Source organism: Heptranchias perlo, chromosome 7, assembly GCF_035084215.1.
Source record: "Heptranchias perlo isolate sHepPer1 chromosome 7, sHepPer1.hap1, whole genome shotgun sequence".
NCBI classification, from domain to species: Eukaryota; Metazoa; Chordata; class Chondrichthyes; order Hexanchiformes; family Hexanchidae; genus Heptranchias; species Heptranchias perlo.
Window position 1 is genome coordinate 55,949,012 of NC_090331.1, and position 18,386 is coordinate 55,967,397.

The 18,386-nt window shown below is 41.2% G+C and overlaps 1 protein-coding gene across 1 annotated transcript in view; it reads right to left on the minus strand.

Annotated features, from left to right (window-relative positions):
• Positions 1-18,386, minus strand: part of pde11a (phosphodiesterase 11a) — a 271,348-nt gene that overhangs the window by 115,269 nt on the left and 137,693 nt on the right. Inside the window, exons 4-6 of the mRNA XM_067986810.1 lie at positions 11,268-11,357; positions 8,801-8,941; positions 8,157-8,221 (exon numbers count right to left, since the gene is read on the minus strand). Of these exons, the coding sequence (XP_067842911.1) occupies positions 8,157-8,221; positions 8,801-8,941; positions 11,268-11,357 (296 nt within the window). The remainder of the gene's footprint in view (positions 1-8,156; positions 8,222-8,800; positions 8,942-11,267; positions 11,358-18,386) is intronic.

The following is an 18,386-nucleotide window of genomic DNA, read 5'->3' on the forward strand; positions in this document are numbered from 1 at the left end:
TGAATCTTTGGTGAAGCTACAGCTTGCGGCTTGCCCATAAAAACTGGGCACATGGGGACTCCCAGGAGCTGACCTGCTCAAGCTTCTTAAAGATGATGTGGAGATGCCGGTGATGGACTGGGGTTAACAATTGTAAACAATTTTACAACACCAAGTTATAGTCCAACGATTTTATTTTTAATCCCACAAGCTTTCGGGGGCTTTCACTATCCATCTTCTTAAAGATGGATAGTGGTTTTTGTTGTAGGCAAGATTGTATTTTTACTTTTTGTTTTCAATTAGCTGTTGCTGCATTTTGCTCCATGCATTAATTGGCTTTGCCTGATTGCCATCAATTTTTGTTTTTCATTGTCAATACTTTGCTTCATTATTCGTGGTTGCTGCTGGCTTTGAAATCTCACCACAAAGAGAAGTGAGAATGGGTATTCCTTTGAGGGTTCTGAACATGCTGCATAATTGAAATGAGGAAATGAATTCATGATGGGCAAACAAGTGTAGGTGCAACAACACCTGAGATGTTTGGGCCACAACCATCACTATCTCAGGACCTGCAATTATAGAGCACTCTACATGTATCTCAACATGTCAGAGGAGACCAGGTTCTATTTTACAAGATCGACTAAGACGCAGTTGTACCATGTGCTACTTCAGACAGTCTGCAGTGCACGTATATATCAAATTGACCAGCATTTTAATGGCAAGGGTAACACTTTCATCTGTTTCCCTGACTACGAGGCGCAGGTATTTCACCAAGTGGCAGGATTCTCTCGAGTGCAAGGTATCTAAGATGGCACCCATGTGGGCATGAGATCTCCATGAATCAACCCCATTGCCTAAGTGAACACAAAGGGTTTTCACTTAATTACTATACAGTTGTTATCTGATCATTGTGCACATGGATGCCTGTTCTCCATAAAGCAATTATGATGTTTTCATTTTGCACCAGGCCACAGTGCCCACAATATTTGAAAGAAGAGAAGCTCTTGGGGGAACAAGGCTATTCTCTGAATCTATGGCGGCTGATCCTCTGAGAAATCGCCGAACAGGAATGGAGCCTCAGCCTGGGTGCCAAAGCATCTATTTGCTGATTCTCAGCTGTCACCTCCACCTTTAAGAAAGGTGTGTTGTGCAGCTTTCACACTCGATGAAACTGTGCATGCAAAAGGGAAATGGTTGTGCATAATGCTGCAAATGTATCTCTCAGAGGGTATGGAAGTTCTCAGCTTAGGACTGTACCATGTTTGATAGAGTGCAGGAGAAATGGGAGCATAATGAAGGAGTGTAATTACCTTCACCCTCCTGTTGATACCAGCAAATTTCTTCCTAATTTGAAGTTAGATACAAGGGACCCAGATGATTGCATTCACTCAGTTGGAGGCCTCCCTCCATGCAACTTGCACCTGTGATTTTACTGGAAGGTCCTCCTGCAGTAGGACCTCCAACACTTCAGCACCCTCTGAGCTGCAACACAGGTCTGCCTCTTCTGTGGGCCAGTTCAAATCCATTTTTACCAAATTCTGAAAATTAGGGCTTTCGTACTTTGTACATATAAAGGTAAAGTGACACGGGAATGTACCTTGTTCACGGTTTTACAAATTTATTTTAATCAATTTATCATTGATATTTTATAATTGTATTTAGAATTAAAAGAAACATTGTGGGGTATAGAGTCAAAAAACTATGAGAAACAGTGGTTTCCCAAATTCTGAGGGATGCGTGACCTACATCCCATTTATATAACGAATTTATATGCTGGTTCACTTGCTGCTATCCATTTTATATGATGGGGTGGATTGACATTGATGGGACAACTGTGTACACTGTTTGTGCATACTCAGTTGCTCAGGAGTAATGAGTGATTTAAAATCTTCTGCATGCATAGTTCCAATAAAGTCACATTTATCACTTTGTTATTCTAGCTGGATCATCCCTATTGTCAAGGGTAGGTCTGTATAGGTAACCAGTGGTGAAAATGTAAGGCAGGTTTAATGCCCCCTGCTTTATTAATGCATATTTAGTTTATCTTACTGTGTTTAGAATGCACTCTAAACTCTACATTACATGTTAGCTTTTCCATTGGTAGCACTCTCACCTCTGAGTCAAAAGGTTGTGGGTTCAAGTGTCACTCCAAAACTTGAGCACATAATCTGGACTTCATTGCAGTGCTGATGAAGTATTACATTGTTGGACGTACCATCCATCTCGGACATTAAACCAAGGCACTGTCTGCCTGTTCAGCCGTGCATAAAAGATCCCATTGCACTTTTTCAAAGAAAAGAGAGTTGTCCCTCAGCTAACACCACCAATGGGTCCTTCATCTCATTGCTGTTTGTGAGACCATGATAAGTGTAAATTGGCTGCTGCATTTGCCAACAAAACAACAGTAATTATGCTTCATCGCATATTCAGTGCTTGGGACCTCTTGAGATTGAACAGGTGGTATATAATTGGATGTTCTTAATGTTAAAGTATAGAGCTCTTAAGGCTGGAACATTGTATTCTCTTGGTGTGTTGGGCTGCTTTGAAACCACAGCAAAGTTCATTTCCTGCTGGTAAACTGCTTCCAGGCAAAATTCACTCAAAGTTTTCTGAAACTGGTGGGCACTGCAGGATATCATTTGTATTAAAGACCTGGAATGAAGAATACTGATTTAACCTGGAAATAATTTTTTGGTTTGGACAGACTGTATGCTGTTTGTTAAGTGACACCCTCCCATTTATAAGAGGGTGCTTGATTATTTAGTGGCATCCAGAATCCCAGTGCCACCCTCTCAACCAATTTAAAAATAGGGCTTTAGATGTAACTAGTTCCAAGGTTCAGAGCAGTGGAATTGTTCTACTGGTTCAGACTGGCAGTGGATAGAAATATACTGATTCTGCTCTTGCAGTTGGAAAGAAGTGCAATTGAGGAGTATAAAACCCCTTGCATAAGTTTTAAGGTTGCAATCTGTTTACTGCTTGTTCAAAACAAGCAGTCGGTGAGACAGTCAGCGCAAAGAGAAGGGCTTTGTAAACAGAGGCATAGAGTACAAAAATATGGAAGTCATGATGAACCTTTATAAAACACTGGTTTGGCCACATCTGGAGTATTGAGTCCAGTTCTGGGCACTGCACTTTAGGAAAGATGTGAAGGCCTTAGAGAGAATGTAGAAGAGATTTACTAGAATGATTCCAGGGGTGAGGGACTTTAGTTACGGGGATAGACTGGAGAAGCTGGGGTTGTTCTCCTTGGATCAGAGAAGGTTGCGAGGAGATTTGATAGAGGTATTCAAAATCCTGAAGGGTCTAGACAGAGTGGATAGAGAGAAATTGTTCTCATTGGCGGAAGGGTCAAGAACCAAAGGACATAGATTTAAGGTGATTGGCAAAAGAACCAAAGGTGACATGAGGAAAAACTTTTTTACACAGCGGGTGGTTAGGATCTGGAATGCACTGCCCGAGGGGGTGGTGGAGGCAAATTCAATCATGGCTTTCAAAAGGGAACTGGAAAAGCACTTGAAAGGAATAATTTTGCAGGGCTACGGGGATAGGGTGAGGGAGTGGGACTGGCTGGATTGCTCTTGCATAGAGCCAGCGTGCTGTAACTTTTCTATGATTCTATGAAGAGAAGACTTTCCCTGCTTCCATCAGTTATACATTGAGTCTGGATATTCTTGCCTGCACTTGGATTGAGGTATGTTAGGGAAGGAAACATTACGTACTTGTTGGAAATAAACTTTATTCAATTGTTTCAAGAATATCCTCTCTGACCAGTGTTATTTGCTTTGCACTATCTTAAATTCAGAATTGTAGGTGAAGTTGGCCCTAACTATCTGTAATAGATACACCTCCTTCCCTTAAAAAAGCATACAATTAGTCTATTCAGGTCGACTGAGAACTCAGCCTTTCTGTGGCCAGTGTCGGGATAGCAGACTAAACGTGCACCATTTCTAACGCCTTTTATCTTTGGCATTGGAGACACATAATGAAACCAGCTCCCGAGGAGGAGTTTAGTGCCTCCAACAGCACTGACACCAGGTTGTTTATGTTAAAAGGTTAATTCCAATGGTGCTGTTGCCACTGGAGGCAAGTCTGTAAAGTAACTGGACTATTTCATCCTACCATCACAAGGTGGTGAAAAGCACTAAGAACTCAAATTGCTAATAGTATATACCATCCCAGGTGTCCAAAGGTTATGTGACATTACAGAAATAACTGCAAATAATAATTGTTTTCTTTATGTAATGCAAAATATTCTGAAACACAGCATTAAAAAATAATGCCCTTCGAGGGGGTGCAACGAAGGTTCACTAGATTGATTCCTGGGATGAGAGGGTTGTCCCATGAGGAAGGATTGAGTAAAACGGGCCTATATTCTCAGGAGTTTAGTAGAATGAGAGGTGATCTCATTGAAACGTATAAAATTCTTAAAGAGCTTGATAGGGCAGATGCTGAGAGGCTGTTTCCCTTGAATGGAGAGTCTAGAACTAGGGGTCATATTCTCAAGATAAGAGGTCAGCCATTTAGGACCAAGATTAGGAAAAATTTCTTCACTCAGAGGGTCGTGAATCTTTGGAATTCTCTACCCCAAAGGGTTGTGGATGCTCAGTCATTGAGTATATTCAAGACTGCGATTGACAGCTTTTGGGAATCAAGGGATATGGGGATAGGGCGGGAAAGTGGAGTTGAGGTTGAAGATCAGTTATGATCTTATTGAATGGTGGAGCAGGCTTGAGGGTCCATATGGTCTACTCCTGCTCCTATTTCTTATGCTGTTACGTTCTAAAAAGTCTAACTTTTTATATCTAGTTAACCGATTGATATGTACATTTGAAAACAGGCCAGCAAGAATTATGTACACTACTGTTTATGGTTTTTATGTAATCCTTCGCAACGTTATGTTCTTCCTTGTTCCTTTATATACCCAAGGCAGTCATTTAACACTGCACCAATTGTTGAGGTACATTACAGCAAACCTGTTGCTAAATAGTCTGCGTTGTAAATGACTTCAGTGCAGCCCTTTGATCAATCTTTATTTTCCCTAAGTGCAGTGGGGATATTTTTAGTTCTAAAGGATGAAAGAAGATGTATTTTCTTTATAACAACAGGAGGAAATATTAACCCAGGGCTTCAGAATGTGTCATCTCCTGTGAAATTTAATATCACAAAAATCTACTTTACAGGATGAATTTAATTTCCAACACAATAATTGCCTTAAATTAATTTCCTATTCAAGGATCAACCCATGGTGCCTTTCTTATAAGAAGGCTTCCTAACTCTACTACTCCTATGAGAAGCTCCCCTAGCGGCCTCAGTAATGCTGGTCTAAGGCTGCAGTTGCTTATGCCGGGGAGATGCTTGTGGCCGGTGACCTCTGGGAGGTCGAGCTTGTGAGGCTGCAGACTGCTCCACCTTGGCTGCTGCCAGGATATTCTGGCCCAGCTGACTTCCTGCCACCATGGCAGATATTGGTTGAGGGGATGGAGAAAGAGCAGACATGCTGACACCCTGAGAGAGGGCAACATGTACTATTTCCATTGCGTTACTGCCACTTCTGGGGGGCTGGGGCTCATCACTTTCACTGATCAGACAGCAGAAAATAACTGATTCCTTCCTCTATATGGTCCACCAATCTCTCCAAGATGGACACCTGTCTCTCTAATGTAGAACCCATAGCCTGCATAGCAGCTACCAAAACTGCAAAGGCTGATGACACTGGCCCCTTTTGTGAAGGTCCCTAGAGGTGGCCACAATCTCCAAAGTAGACTGCAGACTGCTGATGCCATGTGAGATGACACCACACAGGCTGGTATTGGCTTTTCCATACTTTCAGCCACTGTGCTGAAACTCCTTGGCAGGCATTCCAATACCTGGTATAACTGCTTGAGAGAGGCAAGCAGTTTTTTTTCATAGCTGGTCCCCTGAAGTCCTGATTTCTGTCCTGCTCAGCAGAACTGGGAGAGGATGTCTCCCTTTGGCAAACTGTCTCCAGTGCTGTCCCTACCACCCATACCTGCTGCTGCTCACTTGTGCTGGGCGTTTCACCATGTACAGATCATTCTAGCTTACTGTCTAACCCATGCAAAGTGTGAATATCTGTGCTGGTGTTTTGGAGAGATGGAGCGCGTGATGGTGCATCCTCAGGAGGACTGTCCTCCTCCAGGGTGTCTTTCAGGAAGCTCTTGTTTCTGAGAAGGACCTGGAGGAAAGAGAAATGGTACAAGAGTTACAGTGGCACTTAAATGTTGCACATTAGCAGGTGACAGTCTTCAGAATGCAGCTTGAAATTGTCAAGCCTGATGAATATTTGCTGAGGTAGATGAAGGGTTACAAATAACATGCAGACACCCTGCTCAGATAAGCCTGACCTTCCCTGGATGATCATGACTTTACCCAGGCCGTGAATCTCCAGGGCTTCCTGTTCAGTTTGGGCGAGGATTATGATGTCAGCTACTCCTCCCGGCCTTGCTCCTCTCTCTCACATTAGGTGCTGTCTTGTCCTATAGAAAGAGAGGGCTGGAGTTAATGAGTGGCTGTTGAAATTTTTGGGGTTGTGAATCTTTGGAATTCTCTACCCCAGAGGGCTCTGGATGCTGAGTCATTGAGTATATTCAAGACTGAGATCGCTAGATTTTTGGACACTAAGGGAATCAAAGGAAATGGGGGTTGGGCGGGAAAGTGGAGTTAAGGTCGAAGATCAGCCATGATCTTATTGAATGACGGAGCAGGCTTGAGGGGACAGTATGGCCTACTCCTGCTCCTATTTCTTATGTTCTTATGAAAAGATGAGTGGAGATGTGCAGAGCTTGTGTATGTAGTGCTTCTGCTGAGAGCTGGAGAAGAAGAAAGATGGAATGAAGATGGGGATGTGGTCAATGGAAAGCCAAGTGTGTGGAATGTGCAGTAAGGAAGGAGTCCTGGGAAGAGTTGCTGGTTCTGCAAGTGCAACCATGTGAGAAGGTGTTAATGTGTGGTGTGAAGAGAGCAGATGAAGAGGTGAGTGTGTTTGTATTGAGAAAGAGAGGTTGTTGCAGTGTGCCCTTGTGATTGTATGCTGAAATATGCGATGAAGGGGAGAGAATTATTGAGAATGGTCAGTGAGGGGTGAAAGGAGTGTTGGCAGGTATTGTTGAGAGGGATGAAGAGCTGTACTTACCCTTGCTGCTCTTGTGAGGTCAGTGAATCTCTTTTTCCACAATGAACATAGGTCCCGGGGGTGATGTTGCTGGCATTGAACCTCACAGCCATCTCTGTCCAGGCCTGCTGGATAGTCACCCTGGGGATGCTCCTGTAGATACTGGGGAACAGTATCACCATCCTTGTCCTGACCTCCTCCACCAGGACCTCCAGAAAGGCATCTGAAAACCTGATAGCAACCCTCCAACTCATCTCTGCGTCAACAATTTTGTCCACATTGTTCAAACTAAATCAGGCAGAAGGGAATGCAACCTCACTTTAAAAAGTACATGCCAGCTGTAAACAAGCCTCGGGCAGCTCGCCGGAAATTGCACAATGAAAATGGGCAGACTATTGATTCTCGACGCGATCGGGTGGGCAGCCTGTCAAATGTATTAAAATGAGGCCTGGGAGTTAAAATCGTTTGGGCCTCACGCAGATGATGTCAGGACGTTTGCTGCTCACCCCAGCCTCCCTCCCATCTGATACCCTCCCGAGTTAAAGTCGGGCCATATACATCTGAAAGTGGACTCTTAAAATACAACAATACAACAGAAAATCTATTAAAACCAACAATATATATTAATTGTAAACAATTTTACAACACCAAGTTATAGTCCAGCAATTTTATTTTAAATTCACAAGCTTTCGGAGGCTTCCTCCTTCGTCAGGTGAACGATGTGAAAATCACATCGCAATATATATTAACATCAAGTTGCTTAATAACTGTAATCTGATCTTGTAATTTTGAGCATACTTATGTTCGACTTTGCTCTGTAGTTTATGATGCAACTATGAAATCCTTGCTTAAATTCAAGTTTTGTAATGAGTGCCAATATATCTTTCATTCTCTATCCCCAAGCTTAAATTTTCCAAGCATATATTCACAGGGCCCTCGATTTTCCAATATGTGCAGGTGGCAGACAAGGATCCTTGCCATTTGGTCACAGTTGGGAAATTTAGGCCTGCTGCACTTCCATTAAATATAGTGTGCTCCTTACCTGCTTTCAGCATCTGCGCTGCATTTGGGAGACAAGAGCTCAAAAGATTTTGTAAACTTTACCACCTGTCACAGAATATTGAGAGAAGACATGAGTCAGAGCGTGCAGCACAAAAATGTCTTTATTCCATTCATATAAATCAAGCTAGTAGAACACTGTTATTCTCAGTTCAGGTCTGACAGTCGGGGTTATTCTATTAAGCAGACTTTTCCAATTGAAAGAAAAGGAAAAAAATAATACTGAGACAGGAAGTAAAATCAAATGAGAGTGAGGGGTTTGTAGAAATGTTGCAGCAGAGGAAAAATCAAGATTAACTGGGTGCTAGCGCATAGCTTACCCATAAGTTTATTTTTACTGGGCTCGGATGCTAACTGCGATTTTTCAAACTAGAAGCATTTCTAACATTAGCTATTAAGCTATAATATTGGAAAAATGATATGGAAAGGAATGGAAAATCCTTTGAAATTTAGAATTGTAAGATATAACTCTTTTACAGTATGAAAGAGTGGACTCCTTAGATTCAGTTCCTTCCATTACTTAAGTAAATTTTAGTTCCAAAAAAGATTTCTAACAATTTAAAGTATTTTGTATTTCTTTTCAAATTTGTCTTGGGTTTTCTTATGTGCCTTTTGGAGCTGACTTACCGGTGACTCGATGTCTTCAAGGAGCAGTACAGAGCAGCTTTCGCACTTCAGCAGTGTCTGTGCGCGATGCATTATTTTCCTCACAATTTTTTCCAAATTTGTCTGCTCTTCAAACAAATCATTGACTACTTCCAGCAGAGCCTGGTTAAGAAAATAGGATTAACACAACACTTTAAAATCGGTATATCTGACTCGGTGAATATATGAGAAGTGAAAAATGCTAGTAACTGAAAAATGACAGGAGAAAACATGCTTCATGTATACATCTGACCATAGCTACAGTTACTTCACTACTTTTCATTTTCATTTTTGTGTCGTGTATTTTTTTCCATTTTAAAGTAGTAGTTGACCACATTCTATATTACTAAAATATAGGTTATAAAATATCATAGATGTTCTAGTTTGCCCTGTCGTTTAGATCAATGTTTAAGATCCACACAGACTACGTTAATTTCCCTTCTGTCTTGTCTCTATATCCTCATTTACCTTCTCCCTGTTGGGGCAGGCACCTGTCTTTCTGTTTTGAATGTTTGAAATGCTTGAAAAGAATTTTCAGTCAGTCGCTTGATGATGATCTGATGCACAAATGATTACATCTAAGTGGTATATTTTGTTCTTTTTGCAAAGGGTTACTTACTTACTTAAAGGGTTTTGTAAAAAAAAATGCTTCAATTCTCCAATACCTAAAATAAGGAAAACTGACAAATTTCTTAGTCGAGCTGCAGCATCCATAAAGTGTAGCTGAAATAGCTCCAAGAAGATTTTGTGAATCCCTAACTCAACCTAATTTATCACCTGGCTCCTGCTTGGCAGCTCATACAATCAAAAAATGAACTTACAGATGATAAATTGCCTCAGTTTTAACATGGAAAGAATGGAGATATATGGTATACAACTGTCAGTATTTTTAAGATAAGATTGAAATAAATGGAATACTCACACCTGAATGAATAAACTTATTGGTGTCAATTAGCATATATGTCAGTCCTCTCCATATTAAGAGTGGGGAACTTACAGTTGTAAATTGATTTCATTTGAGTGTGAACTGTCAACAGGAGTCAGTGTAAGTTGGGTTAATAAGATGGATATACCCACATCCATCCTAAATTCACAATTGCTTCTGTCAGTGCTCTTTATATACTTCAATATCTTGTCCTTTCCTCACAAAGCTAATCCACAGGTATGATTCAGTAATGAACTCAAATGTTTGTAATTGCCCACCCTAAGCAAAACTGTAATAAAAACTTAATACTCCTTAATGAGCATTTTTTTCACTTTGCTGGACTAATTTTCACACACATTTTAATGTGGGTCCAAAACTGCAGAGAAAATAATGAAAGTAAATTACATTAGTATTTTTTGCTGGGCTTGCTCACCTACTTTTTTGCCACAGAGAATAATATAGCCTTAAATGTGAAATAGTTACTCTATTAGTTATGTTCAGTGTTGGATAGTGTGTAAAATAATAGGTTAACAGTTTGGTATAAGTAAAGAGCATCGTGGGTTAGCTGGTATAGGGAGTTACAGTGAAAGCATAGAGAAAGAGAGTGAGTGTGCAGACTAGCAAGAGGGACTAGCTGAATACTGCTGAATATGCAGAACTGGTTGCTTGAGCAAGAATATATGTAAAAACAGAACTAAAAGCAACTGGATTAGATGTAACTAACTGCAGTACTGGCTGAAGCTAGGTATAGATAAGTTGGGTCCTTAACTTAGATCGAACTTATACATTACATGACTTTGATAGTAAAATGGCTAAAGTCCTGTCCTGTGCAGACAAGCTCAGACCTAGTCGAAAAGTACTGGGATAAGCTCAACAAACACTCTAAGAAAAACAAGATGCTGCAACTTTGAGAATAAATAAGAGCTGGGGCCTCATGTCTAAAAGTTTAAGTCAGTATCAGACAAAGGGATAGTACATGGTGGTAAGGTTATATCATATCCTGTGACCAAAGTAGGCGTGTTATAGTATAAGTATAAATGTAATAGAGGGGTAGGGGTGTTACTTCTGATCAAGAACTGCCCTGGATTGGTGAAGCTCTTGATCCCTGATGGGTATCCTACTTGTAAGTATAAAAGACATATTTGCTTGCTTGTAATCACGTTTATGTTCAACAAATCTTGAAAATTAACTTGTCAGGTTAGAGCCCTTGCCAGGTCAATGTTGTGACCAGATGAAGGTAAGCATTGGCGGAAGCTTGGTGGAACATCACCTATTCTCCCTCTCGACTGTAAGAGTTGTGAGTCCTGCATAAGGGGAAAAGAAAAAAAAGGGATTTCATGCCCTTCTTTAATGTAAAATAGTTTAAAGCAAAATTTATTCTGGGCTGGCTCAACTGAACTGCTATAGTTAAGAAAGTTGTGGATTTTGAACTTGCAATCAACACCACACTGGATATGGTGAAGGCTGTGTGGAAAGAATGACCAGAATTAAGTGCATGAAGCCTCTGTGGCACATTCTACTTACCCTACTCCTATCATACTCCTTTCTGGAAGCAGCAAACAGTTGAGCATTTGATATAGCAATTCCACAGAATGGGAGGTACATCCCCAGCACCTGGTCAAAAATAAAGAACATTTGCACCTAAATGTTTATCAAAGGCCCTATTTCAAAGCAGGCAAAATTCTGAGTGTAAGGTTCTGGCTAAATAGTACAATTGCCTATTTAGTAATAGTAGTTAAATCCCAGAAAGAACAAACCTAACAATATTGGGCAAATCCTAACAGTGGGATTTACAGCCAGCCGCATACAAGAGACATTGCATTGTGTCTAAGTGGCAAGCTGCGAACATCACACGGAAATCACCAGGAAGAAGTGGCCACACACACAGCAAGGATGGAATTGGCTGTAATAAGAAAGCAGCTGGTGCAACGCCTCGCCGAAAAGAGTAAACTTTTAACGTTAAAACCAACTGCAATAGTTTGCTGTGCCATCACATTTTAATGATAGTAAAGAACTGACTATCTGGTTAGCTAATTTCAAACACTAGAAAGTCACACTTGTGGTGGGAGGGCAGTAAACATGATAATATAAACATCCTAATATGTGGTTGAGTAGCTGCTTTCCTCAACTCTACAGCATTGTGTACCGGCAATGAAAATATAGCTTCTGCTTGCATGCGGTTCAAAGATTGCATATATTAGTAATATACTTGTGTGTCTCTGTTATTTTCCTCTCTCTTTTGCTTTCTCTTTTTCCAGTCTTTACTTTTTCCTTTTCCTTTGTTTTTATTCATTTTTTCTCTTTGTCATCAAAAGCTGCCTGCTTGAGGTAGGTGCCATTATAATATTTAATTTTGTTTTCATTGGAAAGAACTGGCACAGTGGAGATGTGGGATTTTATCTCGCACACGAGGGTTGATAGGCCTGATATTGATAACAGTTTCAATATTGAGTATTAGTATTTGAATTTGAATGATTCTCATGGCCATCCAATGGGTCAAAAATCTGTTGTTGTAGAATTGATCGAGTAAACCTGTTTTACCATTACCGCACTCACAAATCAGGCTGCTGTAGAAGTAGCTAGGACAATCCAATCAGAAAGCTGAATAGGAAATTCTTTAATATATGCAAGAAATTTTTGATAACATAAGGATCTTATGTGAGAGATAATAAAGCTGTGTTATGCATACAATGTTTCTTGAACTCTAACCCAAAAGAGAAAAAGGATTTTGAAAACTAAACAAATGATAGACTTGCCCTTCGTGACCACAGGATGTCACAAAGCGCTTCACAGCCAGTGAAATACTTTTGAATTGTAATTACTGTTGTAATGTAGGAAACTCAGCACCCAATTTGTGCATAGGAATGCACAATTTGGGTGCTGAGTTTCCTACATTATATGAACCCTGCTCCATAATGGAGTCCATCCCAACCACTGTCAAATCCATCGGAGCAAGTTCACGAATGCGCACACATGCAGTAAAACCCCGAAATCGTGAACTTACTCCGATTGGTTCAATGGCGTTTTGACAGTCCCGAATTAAAGGGCCAACCACACCACAATCACCAAACTTACCCATCTGCCCAGCTGGAATGAAGATACTTACGCCTCGAGAAGGTACGCTTGAAAATACCAGCCCTACACTACGTGTTAAAAATGAGGAGACTTATAATGACTGCAAAACAACAAAAAATTAAATTTTAAAAATGTGGAATGTCTAATTATTCCTATTTTAATATTTTTTGATCGTTAAAAAAATTTATTAAAATGAAAGTTTTACAATAAAATGAAGCAATGAGATAAATGACCAAATGGTCTGTTTTTAACGGTGTTGGTTGAGGGATAAATGTTAGCCAGGACACTGGGAGAACTCTTCTGTTTTTCTTCAAATAGTGGCATGGGATCTTTTACGTTCACCTTGGATGGCAAACAGGGTCTTGGTTTAACGTCTCATCTGAAAGATGACACCTTGTTTTTCCTGCCAAAATGTATTACTTCACACTTCTCTGCATTACATTTCATCTGCCATGTGTCTGCCCATTCCACCAGCCTGCTTATGTCCTCATGAAGTCTATTACTATCCTCTCACTGTTTACTAAACTTCCAAGTTTTGTGTCATCTACAAATTTTGAAATTGTGCCCTGTGCACCCAAGTCCAAGTCATTAATATATATCAAAAAAAATCAGTGGTCCTAGTACCGACCCCTGGGGAACACAACTGTATACCTTCCTCCAGTCTGAAAAACAACCGTTCACCACTACTCTCCGTTTCCTGTCACTTAGCCAATTTCGTATCCATGCTGCCACTGCCCCTTTTATTCCATGGGCTTCAATTTTATTGACAAGCCTATTATGTGGCACTTTATCAAATGCCTTTTGAAAGTCCATATACACCACATCAACCCTCTCCATCAAAAAACTCAATCATTAGTTAAACACGATTTGCCTTTAACAAATCCGTCCTCACTTTCCTTTATTAATCCACACTTTTCCAAGCGACTATTAATTTTGTCCCAGATTATCGTTTCTAAAAGTTTCCCCACCAACAAGGTTAAACTGATTGGCCTGTAGTTGCTGGGTTTATGCTTACAGATAATGAACAGATTTACAATGTTGTCACACTTCTGAGGTTCAGGTTCCAATCCAACTATTGAAGGAGGGGCCATTCTCTAAAACATCCATCCACACAGGTATGCTTCAGAAACTGAATAACGTCTGATTTAATTAACTCCTCCCAAGCACACATCGAATGAAATTGTATTAAATGTACAAATAATTGTAATGAAGGATTGCTAGTTTGTTTGCAAATGCTTCTGAAACCATATAGGCTTGATATCCTTACAAATGATTAGTGCAGTAATTCCTGTAAGCAGTTTGCATCAATGGATACAGTGCCACATCTTTCTGGAGCATTTATCAAACAAATAGCACTTACAGAGCACTTATTCAACAGTTTGTTTAAAAACGTATGCTGAACATTTAGACATGTAATTAAGCCTGCTATATACCACAATTAGTCATTTTACTCAGTTTTTCATGTTGCAATATATTTATAAAAAAAACTGTAGCACTTCTAACACTGCCTCAATTGAGATCGACTAATTCAACACGGACCAGGGACCATGGGGTAAATTTTAACCCCCAAGAACGGGTGGGTTGGGGGCGGGTGGGGAGTAAAAATACATTGGCCCAGAACTTTCTTACCTTGAACCCTGCTCCATAATGGAGTCCATCCCAACCACTGTCAAATCCATCGGAGCAAGTTCACGAATGCGCACACGTGCAGTAAAACCCCGAAATCGTGAACTTACTCCGATTGGTTCAATGGCGTTTTGACAGTCCCGAATTAAAGGGCCAACCACACCACAATCACCAAACTTACCCATCTGCCCAGCTGGAATGAAGATACTTACGCCTCGAGAAGGTACGCTTGAAAATACCAGCCCTACACTACGTGTTAAAAATGAGGAGACTTATAATGACTGCAAAACAACAAAAAATTAAATTTTAAAAATGTGGAATGTCTAATTATTCCTATTTTAATATTTTTTGATCGTTAAAAAAATTTATTAAAATGAAAGTTTTATTTCTTTTAACTTTTAATTTCTTTGTTTCAGTACATTATAAATAATTTCCTTGCCTTTTTATGATACGCTTTGTTATTATGTTAAATTTTTAATTAGACTAACATAGGGAATATCACTTTAAATGAATGAGTATTACTTGCTCGCTTGTGGGCGGAGCTTCCATTCTCACAGCGCACATGGCCTGCGCTGGTATATGAGCGTACCACTGGAGAAGATTATGCAGTGAGTATATTCGTATCTTTTATCCTCAGGATGTGCGGAGGGCCTTGCCACGCCAGTCAGAGCAAGTTCCGGCCCTCTGTTTACAGAGTGGGACGGCATCCCAGCTCCAACACGCCTGCTTCTGGGTCTAACCCAGGCAGGTTTGTCTGTGTGTGGAGAGCAGACACCAGGAAGTCCCGCCCCCACTTAAATCCGGCGGGCCAACACTTAAAAGAGCAATATAGCTCATTGAGATACTTGGGGTACTTAATATTTTGTGTACTGGAAAATTAAAATGAATTTACCCTTACCTGTTCGGGTTTCCAATTGCTTCCCATTCCCTGAGATCACAATCGTGACCTGCTCACTCACCTTCCAGGTTTCGCACCCGGAAATCTCCCCCGCTCCCTTCCCGGCTCTCAGTTTAAAATTTACCACCATAACTTGGACCTTTCAGGTTTGTATGGTTCAGTTAGTCACTGCGTTAAGTAATTGTCCAAATGGAGGAGCCTATTATTGTATGTTCATAATTTAAAAACATAAAATCCAGGATGAGAAAAAGCCATTCAGTCCATCAAGCTCAATCCACCAAGAGTGGACTTTGCTCCCTTAACTGTTGATCCCTTACTTTAGGGAACAGTAATTTCCTTCCCTGACCACCTCTGAAAACAAAATCAAGCAGTATTGTTAAGTATCTCGATATTTCTCAACCAGTATTGATCCAGTTTCTTTTAAAAGATGCCAATTGACCCGGAATCAATTGACTTCTCTGGAAGTTTATTCCACATATCCACTATTCTGTGAGGAGAAAAAAATATTTCTTCTCATCTTTAACCTTTTCAAGCCTTGTACAGTCTAATAATTGCAGGTTTGCTTACCCAATTGTACACTCAAAATACACAGCTTGAGACAATGCACTTCCAATTTTTAAACTATTTTCAATGCGGTATTTCTTTTGCCTCAATGCAAAACATTTGAGGAAAGAAACCTTGAAGATGTTTTTCTATGCAATGTTTCTGATTGGTACTTGTTTGTTGATGGGAGAGATTTTACCATGATATCTTGGGGCTGGAAATCAACAACAACAACAACTTGCATTTATATAGCGCCTTTAACGTAGTAAAATGTCCCAAGCTGCTTCACAGGAGCGTTATCAAACAAAATTTGACACTGAGCCACATAAGGCGATATTAGGACAGGGAGGTAGGTTTTAAGGAGCGTCTTAAAGGAGGAGAGAGGGTTAGAGAGGTGGAGCGGTTTAGGGAGGGAATTCCAGAGTTTAGGACCTAGGCAGCTGAAGGCACGGCCACCAATGGTGGAGTGATTAAAATCGGGGATGCGTAAGAGGCAAGAATTGGAGGAGCGCAGAGATCTTGGAGGGTTGTAAGGCTGGAGATAGGGAGGGGTGAGGCCATGAAGGGATTTGAAAACAACAATGAGAATTTTAAAATCGAGGCATTCCCGGAACGGGAGCCAATGTAGGTTGGCGAGCACAGGGGTGATGAGAGAACGGGACTTGGTGCGAGTTAGGATACGGGCAGCAGAGTTTTGGATGAGCTCAAGTTTATGGAGAGTGGAAGATGGGAGGCCAGCCAGGAGAGCATTGGAATAGTCCAGTCTGGAGGTAACAAAGGCATGGATGAGGGTTTCAGCAGCAGATGAGCTGAGGCAGGGGCAGAGATGGGTGATGTTATGGAGGTGGAAGTAGGTGGTCATGGTGATGGAGTGGATATGTGGTCAGAAGCTTATCTCGGGGTCAGATAGGACACCAAGTTTGGGAACAGTCTGGTTCAGCCTCAGACAGTGGCCAGGGAGAGGGATGGAATCGGTGACTAGGGAACGGAGTTTGCAGCGAGGACCAAAGAAATGGCTTCAGTCTTCCCAATATTTAATTGGAGGAAATTTTTGCTCATCCAGAACTGGATGGCGGACAAGCAGTGTGACAAATGAGACAGTGGAGGGGTAGAGGGAGGTGGTTGTGAGGTAGAACTGGGTGTCAGCGTACATGTGGCATCTGACGTTGTGTTTTCGGATGATGTCTCTGAGGGGCAGCATGTAGATGAGAAATAGGAGGGGGCCAAGGATAGATCCTTGGGGGACTCCAGAGGTAACAGTGCGGGAGCAGAAAGAGGAGTAATTGCAGGTGATTCTCTGGCTACGACTGGATAGATAAGAATGGGATCCTTAATCCTTCCACAATAACTGTGGCTTAAGGGTGCCAGCAGGGCTGTAATTATCCCGGAACCCAGATGCTCCTTGTAAGGGGCTGATCCTTTGCCTGCCCTTACACAGGAAGGGACAGAGCAAGGGGCAGAGACCCCCACCACTGTCGAGAGTTGCCTGGCCCTAAGAAGACATGGCGTAGCATCGGCAGTGGTGTGGAGCCCTTTTGGGGTCCAGGCTGGAATCTGAAGCTGGACCACATTTTGTCTCTCTAAGAAATGGGACCAAAGAGGCAAGACATGCTTCTGTTAGGAGGAGGCTTTAATTTTATTAGTCCCACAAGAAATATGAGCAGCATACTTACCATTGCCTTCCTACTGATACCAATTAATCTCTTTCTCATTTGCAGGAATTGTAAGGGCTTGGTTAACTACGTGGACTTGGGTAGCAACCTCACCTCATAACAAATTCTGCCGGTACTGTTGCTGGTTCGTGGTCTTCAGCCCCATGTAGGACAACCTCTTTTGGTGCATCGCCTGCAGCAGTACCTGCAACTCTTTAGCATTAAAGGGAGCACTGTTGCCTACATGTCTCCATTGTGCCATTATGATCAATTACTTCATTTTCCTGCCCCTACCACATTCTCCTTTAATAGCTAGTTGCAGTCCTTTAAGAGATGCTGTTATACTTGATTTTGCAGTCTCCATATAAGCTTTAGTAGTGCCTGTGGCCTATTCAAATTAGGGGGAGGCATTCTCATTGAGAAAATAGAGCCGAATAAGCTGATTGTGCTGCAGGCATAGGCAAGCCTGCACATTGGGCCAGTCCAATTCTAGATTTCCCATTATTGAAAAACTGGGGCTTTAGTCTCATCAATCAATTGTCTAGTCTGGCTACAATTTACCAAGACAGTCCACCTAAGCTTCCATTACTGTTTGAAGAGGATGGAGTACCCTTTGGTCAAAGTACTCCCCATTTTACGTTAGCTATATAAATGAATAAATGCAGCTAGATTTATGTTTTCCCACGGACATGTGCCTCAAATAGGTTCCAAGGATGATTTGAAGTGTGGATCCCATAGCATTCAATGGAGCTGCTCTAGAACACTTTGATCCAGTCATGTCACCAGAATAGCCCAACAACAAGGAGACTTGATATGGTTGAAAAATTTGATGCTTGATTTTAGAAAATC